The sequence below is a fragment of the Echeneis naucrates genome, chromosome 16, assembly GCF_900963305.1.
Source record: "Echeneis naucrates chromosome 16, fEcheNa1.1, whole genome shotgun sequence".
In the NCBI taxonomy this organism is placed as follows: Eukaryota; Metazoa; Chordata; class Actinopteri; order Carangiformes; family Echeneidae; genus Echeneis; species Echeneis naucrates.
The window spans coordinates 22,236,308-22,254,545 of NC_042526.1; the positions used below are offsets into that span (position 1 = coordinate 22,236,308).

The 18,238-nt window shown below is 39.8% G+C and overlaps 1 protein-coding gene across 2 annotated transcripts in view; it reads right to left on the minus strand.

The window, feature by feature from the left end:
- The window catches only part of ndrg4 (NDRG family member 4), a 39,824-nt gene extending 22,498 nt beyond the window's left edge, over positions 1–17,326 (minus strand). For both annotated transcript variants that reach the window (XM_029522051.1, XM_029522050.1), the window contains exons 1-2: positions 17,253–17,326; positions 2,406–2,496 (exon numbers count right to left, since the gene is read on the minus strand). In XM_029522051.1, coding sequence (XP_029377911.1) covers positions 2,406–2,496; positions 17,253–17,326 — 165 coding nt within the window. The remainder of the gene's footprint in view (positions 1–2,405; positions 2,497–17,252) is intronic.
- Positions 17,327–18,238: the final 912 nt, after the last annotated feature.

An 18,238-nucleotide genomic window follows, 5' to 3' on the forward strand; every position in this document is an offset into this window, starting at 1 on the left:
TACAGGACAGGTACCTTGATGTAACTTTGTTACGATTTGCCGCGATATAAATAAATTAGATTTTAATTCGTCTGCGAAAACAGGTCCTATAGTGTGTTAAAATCAAGCAAATACAAAAATAATAGCCCAAAAAAAAGTGCGCAGTGAAAGACATGTTGTGTTTTGTGCCAAGTCCTTCTATTTGCAGGAATTTTATAATCTGTAAATGCGTCAGAAGTATACAAAGGTCTTGTCATCTACAGTTCTGTACTGGTGATTAATTTGATGGGAACTGAACAAATCTATTATTAATACCTCTAAACTGTTACTTACAGTTACACCACATTTTTGGTCGAGAAATACATATTTTTTCAGTCATTCAAAAATAATTTCTTCTTTCGACTACGTTGTTACTATGAGTCATGGTGGCAAAGATTCAGGGTTTCCCAACACTTGTAGACAGTGGCTTTTTCTATGTATTATAACTTTTTTATGGGTTGTTCTATGTTGTTGGCTGTGTGTGCTTGATTGCTTCAGTGTGCTCTTGGCTTGTTCTGGTGGTTCTGGTAGTTACCGGGAGGACCCCACCGGTTCGACGGCGGGTCTGGCGGAGCCAGTGCCGTGCGATGACATGCCAACGGTGAGTGGGGCGACTGGGGGGAGAAGGGCGATTAAGGGGTGGGGGGCTGGTAGGGCAGGGAGGTCCCCCTGATGCACCATCTCCTTTATCCTGCTGTGTTGTGTAAAACAAGCACAACAAGGTAGTTATTGTGTAAGAACCAGCTCAAACATAGCAGCAACGTTCACAAAACATGAACATGTTATGTAAATTATCAGTCATTATGACTCATTTTTTGCTGCAACATTCATAGGGGTCTTAAAAATACACTGAAATCAAACCCCTGTAAACACCCCGGGCTTCATCCTGGTGCAGCATCACCAGAAAGATCAGTCTGAAGATGTATCACCCTCGTGTTGCTGAAGAAAAGGAGCAGGTTTTTGGCAGAGATTACCCACTCGCCACTCTATGCTGCATCTAGGAGACACTGTAAGTATAAGCTTCAGAATGAAACGGCCGAATAGCCACTTGGATGGTCATTAGGGCCATAATTAGGATCTGAGACATAAGTCAAATTATTGAATTGTAAAATTTTTTTCTGTGGTGAACTCAATATGAACAAAACAGGGGCAAAAATACTTGGTCTTTTACAAATTATATTTTTGATAGTTTAATATTTGGTCCAATACATTTTGGTGATTTTATTACCAAAATGTATGATTATGGCCTATTCGCACTTATTTGGAAATTGTAATGTATCAGTATTAGTTTGTTTCTGGTTTTAAGGGCTGAACGCCCAACACATTAACACCCGACACCTTCAAATCAAATTCAACAACAAACAAGAAAAAAACTGAACTTCTACCAAAAGTTGTAATTTTAAACTACCAGGGAATGTCTTGATGTGAAGTCATGCAGCCTTATGCAACATGAGAGTCAGAGCAGTGTTTTGTGCCAGGAGGTAATGGCTCAGTAACTGCTCTTAAAGGTCACTAACACATAACAGGGCTTAAATGTGCTGAGAGATAAAAGTACAAAGTGCTTGTGCTGAAGTCCCCACTTCAACACAACAATGAGGTCAGCGACGAAAACATGGTGCTGGATCGATTGTGGCCTCAGATAATGACTTTGATTGTTTGTGAGTGTCATGATGCGTAAGCCTAGTGACCTTGAGATCAATCATTGGTAGGATTTGTCATTCACATTGATTCACAGGTCTGCAGTATCCCCGGGAACTTCAGACACACAGATCGAGTCATGGTGAACAGGTTTAGTCAGTGAGGCCATTTGATTTCACCAGCAGAAACATGCAGCTCATGAGAAGCAGAAAAATAAACCAGACTTGTTTACAATCAGCTCAATACGTTGTTGCCTTGTCACAACTGGCCATTTTTCATCAATTCTTCTATACTGGATCAACCCCTCTTCTTTTTCTGCTCCGTCATAATAACCAACTCAGTTAAGAGCTCCCTGATTGAGCCAGAAACAAATGTTGCTTAGCAAATGGGTAAGTGGACTGGGAAAGGGTGCCTTTATGTAATCACCCACAGACCTCTTCTCTGCCTCCCACTGCCTTTACCCCCACTTTGTCTTCCGCCACTCTCTTTCAGCTTAAGTGACCTTTCGTTGTTTCATTCTGTTGCTGTTATCAAAGAGTTACAGTTGGCTGGCATTTAATCATTTTCCCCCTCCACTAGTAAACAAGCACATTGTCTAATTATACACCGTCTCAGCTAATGAGCACAAAAATCTCTGTCTTGATACATTGAGACTTGCAGAGTAGCTCCTCCTGCACAGCGCCTGTCGGTATGTAGACAATCAGAGGGTTCATGGGGTCCAGAATAAAGGTAAATGAAGGCAGACTAACCATGTCTGAGTCCACTCCTCTCTGTTCCGGCAGCAGTGGCTTCTCTTCTGTGAATTGCTGCTCCTTAATCCCCGCCATCCTGGACAGCAACCTACACCATCATGGCACACAAAAAACACACAGGCACACACTTACATACACATCTAAAGTTACAATACCATTTCATTAGGCAGAGTGCTGTCTTCATTTCTCCATTTGCTCCAAAGCATGACACATGAGAATGGCAGTTCTTTTTCATTTAAATGTAATAAAACAGTGACATCCTACAATTTCACAAATCCACAGTGTGAAATTATGGAAAGGATTGTTTTGCTGATTGAATGTTATATAGAACAGGAGTAATCTGAGCAGCTGACAAATCAGGAACTGATCTGAAACAGAGGAGATGGGATCAAGATGTGAAACAGTTTTGCTACAAAACTGTGCTGCTTTAATGAAACATTTATGAATTGGAACTCATCTAAAGTACATAACAGCAGAGTTTAAGAAGAGTTTAAAAAAGCTAACTTCACATGTTTTGTGTAGTATGAGTGTATGTGTGTCTATGAAGTTGATTGAAGTTGCTAAGTTGGACAGGGCATTACAGTCCTTCACAATTACTAGCACACTTAAATTAACAATTCCCCACACAAGAAGAGAAACCTCATCCTTGAGCTGCTAGAAGCCCATTTTCAGTCTCACACTTTTTGCAAACCAGCAAACACATGTTTTTTTTCATTCGACATGTTCAAAACTAAAAGACTGTGTGTGTTTGTATACTCTGAATTAACATTGTCCTGCACGCAGAATTCACGCGTGAGACACATGTAACCAATCAAATCACACAGAAATCAGAGCTCGACAACCAATAACAATAAATAGGATAAATAGGATACCTTTTCATCTTTTGTTTGTTTGTGTAAACTTCAGCTGAGTTTTGAAAAGAAATCATTCCTTATTGCATTTGTGGTCATTTTTAAAGAATGGTATAAATTGAAATGACATATAGCAATAGTGTTTTCAGAATTACTGCATATCTTTAGAAGTGTAGAAATGTCAACACAGTAACACAAAATACTCAACATCTGTCCACCGACGAACAAAAAATGTAATTCACAAACAGAGACCAGATGTAACAACGTTAAATTAGAGGATGGATGATGGGAGAGTGTGTTTGAATTCAGACAGCTGATAAATTGAATAGTTATTGCTGAAATACAAGTTGAGCTTTCTTTCAATCAGTGCATGTTCACAGGATAACTATGAAAGATTTGCTTTTCGAGATTTAGTACACAATGGGTCCATTATGTCAGATAGAGGTTGACAAAAGCAAATATTTTTGGGGCGGGGGTGGAAAGGCAAGAATTACTAATTTTGGTATTGGGTGAAATGGAAGCTGTTGTGATAGTTTGCATACACTACATATAAAAACATCCTGAACCAGTTTATCGATAGTGGCAGAATATTGAACAATACATGTGCTGGTTGGGAACCATCTAATTGTGGCCGACAAACTTTCGGCTTTAAGTATTTTTTTTGTATAATAGTGTCATGGAAAATTTACATCCTTCCACATCACCAAACTTGGCACAATTTCCCTGCTCACAAACACATCAATAACTTCCTCAACACATGACTCAGTTTTCAAAGAAATGCCATACTCATGTATGGCAAAATATGAATTAAATTCATATTTTCTGTAAAATTTACATTCTGTTTTGATATTCTATGATATTATATTCTAGTGTAGTGATAGTTGTACTTAAACAACTTTATTACCATAGGTGAATTTAATTTGAATTATTTTGATTGACAGGCTACAATTTACACCATGGGTATGAAAAAATACTCCAAGCAACTCAGAGAAATGGTCACTGAAACACATTGGATAGATAAAAAAAAAGCTTAATGAACATGAACACTGGACAGAGACAGTGACTTTATTTCGTTCCAGGTATTTGAAAGAATCAGAGATTATGATAATGCTAGAGAGATAAGAGAGAACAGGAGAGAACAAATAAGGTTAGAGAGAGATAAAAATGGAAAAGATTGAAAGGAGGCAACAGCAAAGTGTTTTGTTGATGACACTGAAAGTGTTGAAGCCATTTGAAGGTGAGTTCAGAAAAAAAAGTCTCATCCATGCAGGTAATTTTTTGTTTCTGGAAATTCTTTGTGTCAGTTACAGTGAAAGCATAAACAGTTACACTTTATTTGTCGAGTGATTGATGATAAACTGGATTAGACTGGCAAACTGTATATCCCCAGGGAAAGCCTTTTCACAGGGCAGACTGGCTGAGGTGGCAGCAGAGTCTCGCAAGAGGTAGCAGTCAATTCCTCCCAGGAGAGTCGGAGTGCCCAGATGGTATGTTGAAGGCCATCTTCCATTCCACCATTCCATCTTCCACCAGAAAATCTTGGTGGTGGTGATTAAATTGGTAAGGAGGTTAGCTTCAGGCAGTGGAGGTGACAGGAAGGACCCACACACAGATGGACCCAGTCTCACAGTTGATGCTGGGGTTGTGTTGACGGAGCCAGGGGCATCCCAGGATGAGGGGCTGACACACTGACTTCAGGATGTGGAAGTGGACAGACAGGAGTGTGGGAACCGGGGCTGTCTGGTGCGTGACAATACCCAGGACATGTCCAACAGATGAAATTGCTTGAGCCTTAGCTGCGGAACCACCTTCTCATCCTGATCATGATGCAGGGATCACCACTAGAGTCTATAAGGGTCACCTGAGACCGGGGCCTACCAGGAAGGAGCAGAAGTCTCTGATGACGGGGGTTTTGCATGGCGGTTGGGCTCACTAGTACTACGACTACCAGTAAGCCTTGGCTTTTGCCATCAACCTGGGCAGCAGAATTCCACCTGCAGAGGCTGGCTTCAGTGCAGAATAACCTGAATAACCTGCCATGGTTCAGTCCCCCTGCCATAGCCCGGGAGCTCCCAAGCAATCTCTGGTGTGAAGGACCCCATGCCAAAAACTTTGCATAGCTCCTCAGCAAACATTTGAAAAAAGCACACTTCAGACTGTTACTCACACTCTGTGTTCCCCCACAGGTGAAGTCCGCCAGTGAGGTGATTGATGGTTAAGCTCAGAGGCAAGGGTATGAGGCTGGAGAGCGAACAGCAAGTAACAGTTTGTTAGAAAGGGGCCATAAGTCTCTGGGTCACCTCATAGCATTCAGGGGTTCCCACCCAGGGTTCAGGGGTGTCGCTAGAGTTGGGCGGTGAAGAGGTGATGGAGGAGCTGGTACAGGCAGAGTAGCAACTGATTAAGAGATGGGGGTTGTTAGCTGCTGCATCTGTTGAGCTAGTACAGCTAACACCTGTCCATCATGACGTCTTCCTAAATGAATTTGGTTTCATTTTAAAATTGGCAACCTGCTGACAACCTGTTGTACCTAGACAAGCACAAACAATGTATCTGTCTCAATGTGACGCTGTATTATGGTTCAAGTCTGTGTGACCATGTGTGACTGTGGCAGCTAACAGAGAGCATCTCTACTGACCAGTGTCATGATACACGGTGATGCGGTTTGGAGAATGGACTAAAATGGATATTGGGCAATTTCTGAAGCATTCCTGCAGCACCTCACCTCACCTTTAAGATCAAGGTTGTGCTGTTGTGCTGATATTCAGCACAAGAGCACTCCCTCTTGTGTGATATTGTGATTATACAAAAGTTCTGAAAGTGTATTTTATTAGTTAGCAGTAATAAGCAACTAGAGATTATGATTTGTTTTTTTATTTAATAATTTATTTAGCTCCACCAACACAAACGGTTCCAAAACACAATCCTATTTATCAGATAGACATCACTTTGTTCATCTTAACAATAACTCTTCCTCAAGCGCTTTTGCCAATTATGGGGTCCCACAGGGTTCAGTACTTGGACCAATCCTCTTCACTCTACATCTGCTTCCTTTGGGCAACATTATCAGGAAACGCAGCATCAACTGTCATCACTGTTATGCAGACAACACTGAGCTGTATTTATCAATGAAGCCAAATGACATTAGTCAGATAGTCAAGGAAACACGGTTAGTAAATACAGTCTTCTAACCATGTTTCCTGAAGTCTCTGTCTCTCCCAGTTCCTCTCCTCTCTCTCCCTGTCCTCATCCTGCAGGTGGTGACTCATCACTACCCCATGTTCCTGCAACACTTGCTGCTCCCATATCTCTATGAAATCCATGCAGCATCATGTTCCTGCAGTGCCTGCATTGAATATCCCCTCCTTCTGTTCTCATTCGCTCCCTGCTTTACCCAACTTTGCAACTTTTGAACTTTGTCTCTCTCTCTTAAAGCCCAACCAGTCGAGGCAGATGGCCTTGCTCTTGAAGGAATATGTTGGGTCTTTTTAACAACTCCATAAAGAGTCTGGTCTAGACCTGCACTATATGTAGCGTGGTGAGTACATAAATACATGATAAAATGATGAAAGTGTGGCCATTTAGACTTCTAAATGTTCCTTTGGAGAATAATTCAGTCACTAATGGCAAGCACTGGGTAGTATGTAGCCCATAATAAACCAATTGTTTCACTGGATAGCCAATATTTTTGTCCTGACATTGGCATTCATAAACACTGTCTCAGATTATTATAAAAATACAGTTTTTAACCCCTGAACAAAGCAGTAACACTTTAAAACCATACTAAAGAGCTTAAGGATACTAAAATAATGTAGAGGGGGAGAAAATTATATGTTCACACTTCTGTCTGCACTGGGTAAAACAAATTCCTTCCAGTTAATTTAGTGAAACAAAAATACAAAATGCAATAAAAATTAAATTCAAAACGTTAAATTTGATTATGTTTCACAGTCAATGTCAGGTCATAAAGTTTATTGTTTTGTTCTGTTAACATGCTTCTTTGCTTACTTTTGGTACAGACATGGTGGCTCAGGTGATTCCATCACATGCAGACAAATCTCACTACACTGCTGAACATGGAAATAATGAATAAATGCTGCTTGTCTGATATTTGTCCCTTTGTAACCTTTCATATCCATCACTGCAGCGCTTTCAGTAACTCTTTCATCCTTTTGCTGTACCTAACATTTTTCTTCTTTTTGCCACTCCATCACACCTGTCTTTTGTGAGCCTGCACTGTCCCTTCAGTTATTTCACTGTCAGACAGTCCTCCATGTCATCCCTTCCTTATTTTCTGTCTTTTTTCTATTTTCATTCCATCCCACATCATCCCTCTCCTTCTCAACCCCTCTGTTCATTCTGACATGCTTATGTAAGACAGCTGGTTGTGAAATCAATTAGCATCACATTACTCAGCTATATTTGGCCTCATGACGCCATTGCTGCTGGTGGAAAGATTTTAGGGCTGTCCACCTCTGACATAATACTCTATCTTTTGTGTAACTTTGCACTTACTGTAGATAGTTCTCTTGTCTTCCTAAAAAGACACTGGTACATGGTGGTTAAAAATAATTTTTATATGTTTTTATAAACACATTTGTGAAAGGGAATTTAGGTATAATTTAGGAAAAATAGAACCTTGTAAGAATGCACTCTTCTTTTCATAATTGCATCAATAAAGTAAAGTTAGATATGCATCGGCCTGGGAAGGTAACTCAGTGGTAAAGCATGCATGCTTTGCATACAGAGGCCCTGCGTTCAAATCCAAGCCTCAACGCAAACCATCGGTTGGCTTGTAGCACTTCCAAGCCCAGAGCAACGGGGCAGCAGGGTCCTACAGTGGTTAGTCCTGTTGCCCCAGTCACCCCCAGCCATTCAGTCGGATCATTTCTCCATGAAAATGATGGCAAACAGAAGGTACAATGAAAAAGACCCACATATGCCAGTTATTCATTATATGTTTTATTTCTCCAGTACAGCTAGTGTGTTAAAATAATCATCTGACATGTTGGAATAATGTTTTAAGCTAACTACTGGGCATGACGCGTAGTATGGCGAGTATGATGTGTTGCTCTCTGTCCTATCATAGGACGTCCTGACAAGGATTTTCCTTCAGCGCAAACACGGATATTGACTCACATTACTCGTATGGCACTCGTACTCATCAAAATTGCTATATACATACCGGATATAGCAATTTTCCAGTATCTAAGAATGGACAGTAACAAAGCGTCCAGTTACATGTTACTTTTAAGTATAGCTTTGAAGTCAGCAGATGAAATTTCTGTTCTTCTCTACAGTGTTGTTGGTTGTATTTTGGTCAGCTTAGATACAGTTTTCAATTAAGGGAAGGTGGCGGGGGGGGTTGTCATGGCTGTTGTCCTTTTGTCGATTCAATTGTATTTCAAGGCTCAAGGTTTCATAGTATGTTCTAAAAGCTTTTTATTTTATTCTGCGGGTTCTGTAAACAAGTCAGTGCACTCAGCAGGCTGTATCATTCATTAGGTTCTGAAAATTCATTGCAGCAACAATACAACAATGTGTTGAGATCAAAATCATAATATACTTTTAATACTTACGTGTTTTCAGGAGCAAGTACTCCATTGCTTTAACTTAAGTAAACATATGAATGAACAACTCAGTTTGGAGTAATTCCTGACCAGGAATATATACACTTTCACTCAAGTAACAGAGTTGAGCACTTGGTCCACCACTAGCATTGTGTTTCCCCATAACCTTTGTGTTCTGTTTCACATCCTTCTCCTCATCACCATCTCATCACTTTCAGCAATGTTGTGTTTCTGAAAAACAGCTCTACAGCCAAAGCCATGGAATGTGGCCATCACAGCGCTCTCTCCACAGTGGTGGACCGAACTTCAAAGCCTCTCTTTATCACTCAACCAACTGTGGTCAAGCAGCAAAGTGTTAGTGAGTGAGAAACTATTTACGGGTCTGTTTTCTATGTCTCCTCTTTCTCCACAGAACATCCTCCCCACTGCTCACTCCTGTCAAAAAAAAAAGAAAGGAAAATGGGGTTTTGTGTGGTTTGGAAAGAAAACAGTCTGCTTTCACAGCAGTTTGTCAAGGAGAACAAAATGGACCTGTCCTCGTTTCGTTTCTCTCCCTTCTTCACTCCTTTTTTCCTCCTTTTCAGAGCTACCCAGACGTTGTTGCTATGACAACTCAGTCCCTTTGGGTCTGGCTCATGTTCTCCTGTGTTTGTTGAACATTCATCCATTCATCTTCTACCATTTATCATTTTCTGGGTCGTGAAGGGTGCTGGAGCCAATCCCAGCTCACACTGGGTGAGGGCGGGGTCACTCTGGACAGGTCACCAGTCCATCACAGGGCCAACACACAGAGACAGACAGAGACAAACAACCACTCACACTCACATTCACACCTACGGACAGTTTAGAGTCAGCAGTTACCTCAAACATGATGTCTTTGGACGTTGGGAGGAAACAGGATTACCTGGAGGAAACCCACACAGGCGCAGAAAGGACCCAGGCCAAGAACCGAACCTGCGACCTTCTTATTGTGGGGTGCTAACCACTATGTTGCTGTACCGCCCTTGTTGAACATCATACATATTTAAAAAGCATCATTTCCCACAGTCATGCATCATCCTGTGCTCAATATTTCTTTGTTAAATTTGGTTCCTATTTTTAAGTTCACGTGTATATATTTTCTTTTTGCTTTTCATCACTAGGTTATTCATAAGCAGTAAGAGAAGGGCTGATCCACAGTTTGAATTCTTATTTGCACTGTCATATAAACTACTTCTTAGCAATACTGTTCTCCGTTCTTCTCTATCCTGCTTTAATTTACATATAATATTTGGGCTCATTGGCATATATATCTTGCCAAATTACATATCATGCTTATGGACCATTAGTATGATACTATGTGTAAGGAAAATTTGAAGGCAGGCAGATAAAGTCTTCATGAGGATCCCTAAATCAAAAATAGCCTCTTATCTCATTTAGGTGGATGATATATCATCATTATGTGCAATGCAAGTGGCACAACACAGCTTTTAAGATCTACACTTTCATTTTTGTCTGAGTGAGTAGTGTTTATGTTATGGATGTACTATATCCATGCCATGAAATTGGGTGAGGGGGAAGATATACCCTTTACAGATTGTTGTCAATCACATGTCCAGAGCAATAGACACACAACCAAATTCATAATCACAATTAAAATTCAGCAATTAATCTAAAAGGGCATGATTTTTGGACAGGAAAGAACCCACAGAGAACATAGCAATCTACAGAGAAAGGCCCCAGAGCTTCAGAAATCAAGTCATAAAACTTCTTGCTGTGAGGCAACGGGACTAAGCACCGCGCCACCATGCTGCACCCCATAGATTCACGATGAACAACAAATAGTTACTATTACTAAACTGAATAAATTAATTTTAAATACAACACATTGTTAAAATGCTCCATAAAATTGAGGAGAAAGCACAAATTTGATTTACACTTTCTTGTGGGCATTGTGGGTCTGTAACAACAAATCTTGCTTTAAAATGACTTTTAAAACCAGAGGAAAGGTGCAGACATGCATAACTCCAATAAGTAGAGGTCAAAGTTGAATCAGAAAATCAGTCTGTAAAATGTAATGAATGTTTAACTGTTTTCAAATATCAGGAATGAAAGATGGACTACGTAAATTGAATGCAACACCCTTTGAGGGAGTGAATATGTCCTCTTTGTCCACTAGCTGTCTGTTCTCTGCGCGGAAGATGGAACTGGTTTGGGACATAATTTTCACTCCATCCATACAGTGACAATGGGGCAACATAACTGGTTGCAGACAAAGTAAAGAGGCAATGAGTGAACTGCTTCCTGTCAGACAAGAAATCAATTGCACAGCCGTGTGGAAGGGAAGCAGCTGACCTCATGTACATTCACTGAATCAATACTTGGAAACTGGAGCAGAGGCAAAGAGACAGCAGGACACCAAAGGGACCAATAAGACAGGAAGAAAGAAAATAGTTCCAGAAAACATAGAAAGGATGAGCCCCTTCACTGTTGCAACAATTAGATAGTAGAAACTGTTAAGAACTATAAGCAAAACAACGTTGAAAGTTGTGATTGTAATCTAGAGCCTCTGAAGGATCAGTTAGTGAATGATTATTTATCATTTCTATTTATTCAGTGAGATATCTCAAGAAATACTTAACAGTTTAAACACTTAATTTTGGAAAGATATCCATGGTGAAGAGAGTTTGTATTTTCTGTCAAGTAGCCTGTATGTTAGCATACTGACACTAAAATTTACAAAGCCCAGAGTCACAAGAGTGGCTAAAGATTGTTGGCTTTGTAGGTGTGCGGTGTTAACTAGAGTCCTAGGTCAAAACTGTTCAGCTGCAGGGCAGTACGACTGCTTTAGTGAACAATGTGGGACACATAAAAAATTGCGTATAGCCTTGTGTTATATTATAAATGTTTTTGTTTCAATGCCTCAAATCTGGGTTGCCTACAACCATTGGTGTCTTAATAGAAGAGGGAAATGGAATCGAGGCGTGAAGTGGAACACAATTTTCTTAAATTATTATTAGACCTACTTTTATCACTGTGATCTTTGAAATGCTAGGCATTGTTTTATTCTTGCAGGACAGATGTTCAGCAAAATATGGGACAGCTGGTCACCCTAGTGTTATTTAAATAGATGTGATTCCTAGAGGAGGTTGTCGCAGTCACTCAGAATTGAAATGTTAATCCTGAGTGGTCCACCCTAATAAATGACAACAAAGTCACAACAGCAACCAAGCTAGTCTGGGTAAATTAAAGGAAAATGGAAGGGGACACAAAGAATCACTTATGAGACTCACTCTATTTTGGCCTTAGCCCTCAGTTATGAAATTTAGGGCAGCACTCCACAAAGGGTTCTGAGTTCCTGGTGAGAACTGAATTTACTTTAGCAGTCACTGTGACAGAGTAAAGGTAATTCATTTTTGACATGTGCAGAGGTCAGAGCACTGAGCCTTTGTAATCTGCAGCCTCCAGCTTTTATTTAGTTAGAACACTGGCAGGTTTTCCAAAGGACAAACTCAAGAGCTGTAACAGCCTCTTTATTTGGAAATCTATTTATGGTGACTTCAATGTGTTGTGTTAGAGATGCAGCCTATCAAATGCAAAGTATAAGTAAAGTATGACTTTTCAGAAACATCAGTCTAAAGCTTGTGTTAGCTTGTTTTAACTGTGATGGAGACAAAGTAAACTGCTGAGACCTTACAAAAATGGCATTTATGTGATTTATGAAATGGAGAATGTCTTATTTCTTTTTTAAAGATTCAAAATTTTCAAATCTTACACATTTTATACAATGTTATATGCCATAACAAAAGTGTGGCGGACACCAGGGGCTATGCTCCTCACCCAGCAGGTGAGGTGAGGTGAGGTGAGTCGGGGTTGTGGTTTACGTTCCCGGGCTCTATGGTAAAGTTGTTCCTGTTTCAGTCAGTTTTTGTTTGAGGTTTAAAAAAGTTAAAAGTCGCCTTTGTCTCCTGGTTTTTTCTCATTGTGCCACAAAGGGATTGATAATTGTGCTAAATATTTACATGATAGTTATTTAACTTTATATTTACTTTTGTAATGACAATGCTTGGCTGTTATTTAGCAGCAATGCAACGTAAATTAGATACAGAAAGTTAGTTTTCAGTGTCTGGATACTTGGATACTTAAGGAGCACTTTCAGTGACCACAACCTGCACACAGCATCTTTGACCTTAAATCCGCTATGATCAGTGTTTGGGACATTATTTTAAAAACATAATTAGTAGTAAATTAGTAATCCTGATGACGTCTCTCCAAAGGTACCTAGTTAGTAATTGAGTCACAGCATAATAAAATTTCTTTGGTGTGCCGGTATAAAAAAAAAAAAAAAAAAAAAGATTTGTTTCCTCTTTAGAGAAACTTTGGTCACTTTCCCATCAGAGCTGCTTGGTCCGCTTTAAACGGACAACAGATCGTTTCCTTGGATTGTGAAAGCTCATACGAACTCTCACCGGACCACACGGGACCAAATGCACGCGGCTCATTGGTCCTTACGTGAAAGGTTACTGTTGCCGTGGCAACAAGCGACCGCTGACGTTACGAGTTGTTAGCTAGCTTAGGTCAATCCGATACAACAATAACCCATAAATTCACAATTTGGCATATTTAAACAAAATCAACCACAACTACCAGCAGTCACAGCCCTTAAACTGAGCTAATATGTTGTCATATGTTAGACTGTCAAAGTTAGGAAAATAACAGCTTCTAACCCTAACCCTATCTAACGGTTGTGTTCCTGAGCATGTAGTTAGGTAACTTCCTGCTTTGTCCAACCGCACGATGCTGCTCAGAAAGTCTGGTGCGCTTTCAGGAATCACAATGTGAGAGCAGAACTGAAACAAGAGATTAATGCAACAATGTTACGACTTTCGAGTTCACTTGGTCAGATGTGCAAACAACCTTAAATTCAAGAGTTTATTCACAGCAAAACCTGAATCATACGTTCACCTAATACAATCAATTACTAACAGCATACATTGTAATGTCTGCCCTCCTCTGCCTCTGATTGGCTCACCATGAAATTTTACTCTACCTTAGTCAATCATCACCACATATTATGCTTTTGTCCCCACCAGTAGAACAACAACAACAACAACAACAACTTTGCAGCTCTTCTCAGTCTGACAGAGTTGTTGGTGACAGTTTATGAAACTCAATTTTTGTAACGCACCCAATTTGACTGGAGCCAGTGATTAGTTACATCAAGCATTATAGAAAAAAGTAATGCCAGTTAGTGTAATATAAAAATAGCAATCATATATCAATAGTACAAGTGAGCAGCTTATTCCACGATCTCAGCCATGAGCTATATCTAACTTGCCTTGTGCCGGAGCTAAAAAGGCTCTCCCTAACACTCACACAACACAGTAGCTATGCCTGCTTTTATGCAAATACAGCTTGAATATTGTCTGTGACCTGCTGAAATCTGACATTTAACATCCATATATCATCACAATAATTTGTTTATTTGGCTCCAGCTGAATGGCACAGTTGGGTTGTCCGGGAGCCGACCTGAAAAAATCAAATGTTCATTCTATTTGTCAAGTTGCTATAGACAGCCCACAGCGCTGCAGGTCACATGCCAGCCAAGACAGAAGGGCAGTCAGTGTGCGGTCACCAGCAGTACACTGAGGGGAGAGGTATGTGTTTGCTGGACTCTTTCCTGACCCAAGTGGACAACCAGTTTCTGAGCAGCAAAGCTTGGTGGGGCCCACTGAGGGGATGAATGGTGTGCTGAGACATGATTTTATTACAGCATCCACTGAAAAAGGCAATATATCAGAACTCAGCAGGAGTGCCATGTATTTTAGCTCAGAAGCAGAGCAGGCAACACCAGAACATAATGGGGGGAAAGAAAATGTCAGTTCTCTTGAGGTAAAATTAAAAATCTATTAGCAAAATTGAGAGACCAAATAATAAAAATAAAAAAAATGAATGTCCATTAATGCAAACAGGATGTCCTTTATTTTTCTTTATTTAACACTTTGTTGCCACTTTTGCTTACAGAGTCCCTTTTCCAGACTCAAACCACTATTTGAAACTGTTCAAATTCAAATCTTCATATAGTGAGCTATCAAGTGACTGAGTAATCAGTTCCTTTTTAAAGTAAAACACATAAAGCCATCAACTTTTTGATCTATTGGAAAACTGTTTCCTTTGAAATATTATTTGTTTCCAGTCAGACCTGTGCATCATTCACCAAAGCAGCCTTTCTGCAAAGGCCGAAATCATTTTTAATATCACCAGCATTACAAACCCCTTAACGCTACATTCCGTCAAGGAACAGGCATTCATTGTTATTGAAACAAATCAAACAGATGAAACATGAAACAAATATCTGCATGGATAGATAGTGTCTATCAAGAAATATCAAATGTCTATTAACAGTGGCAGCCCCTCCCTCTTTAATTGAACAGGTGGACACTTTAAATGAATTGACCTTTTACATTAAAAGCTTTTGCTAATGTCATATTACGTTTAACCAGACACAGCCTGTGGAGCTGAGGGGAATTTATTAAGGTGATATGGAAACATACCACATGTTATATTTGGCCTGAAGGCATTTGATCCTGGCATGATTTCATTTTTGCTATCTAAAAATAAGACAATGCAATAACTAAAGCTAATTCTGTATGAAGAAATTACTTCTGTTTCAGTACCAATCTCCACCTGGCAACATGTCATATTTATTTGTGCTACTTCTCTTTTTCAATATTTCTGCCTTTCACGTGTGAAATATGATGAACGGCACTACTTTATCAGTTAGGAACATTTACCAAGGTCATATTATCATCACATATCTAGCACACACAGGGATGTTTGGGACATGCAGTACCATCCACATCAGATTCAGACACACAGGACAAGCAGCATCCTGGCTGGGTGACAGTATTAGATAACGCAAACGCACTGAGGAAAAGCAATTAATGCTTTGGCATGTGTGATGACAGGCCATGCTGTTATGCTCCATTACAGTAAGGTTGACCAAGAAAGGTGCAAAACATCCAGTAGGTTCCATCAAATCTTGCAGTAGAGAAAAGGCAATAAAAATATACAATAGACAAAATTTGGCCCATAATACCAGTGGGACTGGTGCTAATGGTCTTGGTAAAAATACCTGGGGTTAATATACACAAGTTAGCACTGAACTGAAATTTTTATCAAGAAGACCATTAGCATCAACAATGCTCTGCTAATGAGTCATTTTCCTGTTGTCAAATTTTATCAGGTTATTGATTAATTACAAAAATTAAACGAATCAGTGGATTGACCCAAAGCTTGTGGTTATTAATTCATCTTCTACCGCTTATCTGTTTCCAGAACAACAACCACTCACACTCACCGTCAGACCTACATACAATTTAGAGTCACCAGTTAACCGAAACATGATGTCTTTGAATGGTGGGGGGAAACCAAAGTACCCAGAGGAGAACATGCAAGCTTCACACAGAAAGGCACCCAGCCCGGGAACCAAACCCACAATCTTCTTATTGTGGGGCAACAGTGCTAACCACTATGCTGCCATGCTGCCCAAAGCTAGTATCTCCGTGCTATGTAACTACACCCAAACTTTTTGAAGCTCAACATTAGCTCTGAAGACTAGTTTATGCTACAGAGATAATTATCAATCCTTTGGTGTAAAGTTTCATGTGATTAGGATTTTTCAGAAATAAAGTAGAGAAATGAAGTCGAAGTAAAGCAACATCCCTGGATAGAGCAGCATGTTGGACTGGGAGTGCATTTGTCTTATTAACAAGCTCATCCACCAATTATTTACTTTTCTCAATTTATCAAAAATATGGCCTAAGCCATAGGATTTTTTCTAGTATTTAACATTGACACTGTGATTGCTGATATAAGTTGACAGTTGTAGTGCATGTACAGAATGATGAGATGAAGATGGCTCAGTGTCAGTGAGAAGGGAGAAATTCTCTCTTTCTTTTATTGAAATGTAAATTGTGGCTATATGTTCATCTTCATGTAATTACAAAAAAGAGCTGCTAATTCACATGTTTATTTGTGAAACATGTGAAGAATGAACAAACCCCTCATGCTGTAACAGTAGACGCAGTGTGTAACCTGGAACAGGTTGCCACCAAATGTTGTTGGGGAAAATGATCAGTTTCAGATTCTGGCTTGGCTCCCAGTATCAGTCCCAGTGTACGTATTTATTATAAAATCATTATAAATAGACATTTGTCAGATGACAAAGGGACCACATGAATCATTTTTTGTGGGTTTGTGGGCATTTGCTCTACTGCTACAGAATGAAGATGTGAAACACTGGACTGACTGGTTGACAGAATGGATCGGATGGACGGAAAATGCCATAAATAACTCCACACAGGCTGGATAAACGAGAGACCTGCGTTGCACGGTATGGTGCGTTATGTAGGGAGGTACAGAGGCTTCACGATCCTACGTACATGGTCTGCAGGAGGCTCTGTGGAACCGTGCAGCCAGCCTTGGGAGGGAAGTTCCAAAACAATCCAGGCCCCATCTAGCAGCAGGTATAAAAATACAAGAAACAAGATCTACTGTACTAGGGATGGTGCATTGCAGGTGCAAAGGCAGTATCAACATGCACAGAAATAAAAGGAGATTTCATGCAATAAATTTACACAGACAGTAGTAGACATGAGGTTATATTACGTAGGAGGAAGAGATTAATAAGATCCCGACCATAAAGACAGAGAAGTGTGAAGCATAACAATTGGTAGAAAAAGAGAAGGATTATTTTAGCAATACAATTCTACATATTCCATCTTGAAATAAATAAAAAAGAAAAACGAATTGTGTCTTTTCAGGTTTTGGAAAACTCACAATGAGGTATTTAAAGCTGCAGTGAGAAGTGTCACAAGATAGACTGTAATCTTCATAAAAATGATAAAAATAATAATACGCTTGTTGCTTAATTAGAGCAGAGATCCAACAGAAGTGTGCAGCAGAGAAAATAAATTAGCACTCAAAATATGCGATAACGGCACTGCTCTCTCAGTGGCTCTCTTTCAGTGCCAACCCTCATTGTTTAGCAGTTGAAAATGTCAGGAGGAAGGAAGGGAGGTGTGGTGGCTGAGAGTGAGATAGGGGTTCAAAACAGAAAGAACAAGAAAGACTGAAGAAAGTTTTGCAAGTCAGAAAGGATGGCATCTTCCACAAAATGAGTGACTCATCAGTCAACAGCATCATGAATCATAAAAAAAGATCACTGAATATTTGGGACATTTAAAAATTCCCAACTGACTGAAATTTGTAGCCTCCACTTTTTGGTACAGTTGTACACAATTGAGTTTATTTGACTCATATTGTGACAACTGGCTTTGTTTGAATACATTGTTACTGACAAATGGTGAAAACATTTTTAGCCTTTTTAATAAGGCCAGACAGTGTACAGTGCAGCTGTTTTGTCCCT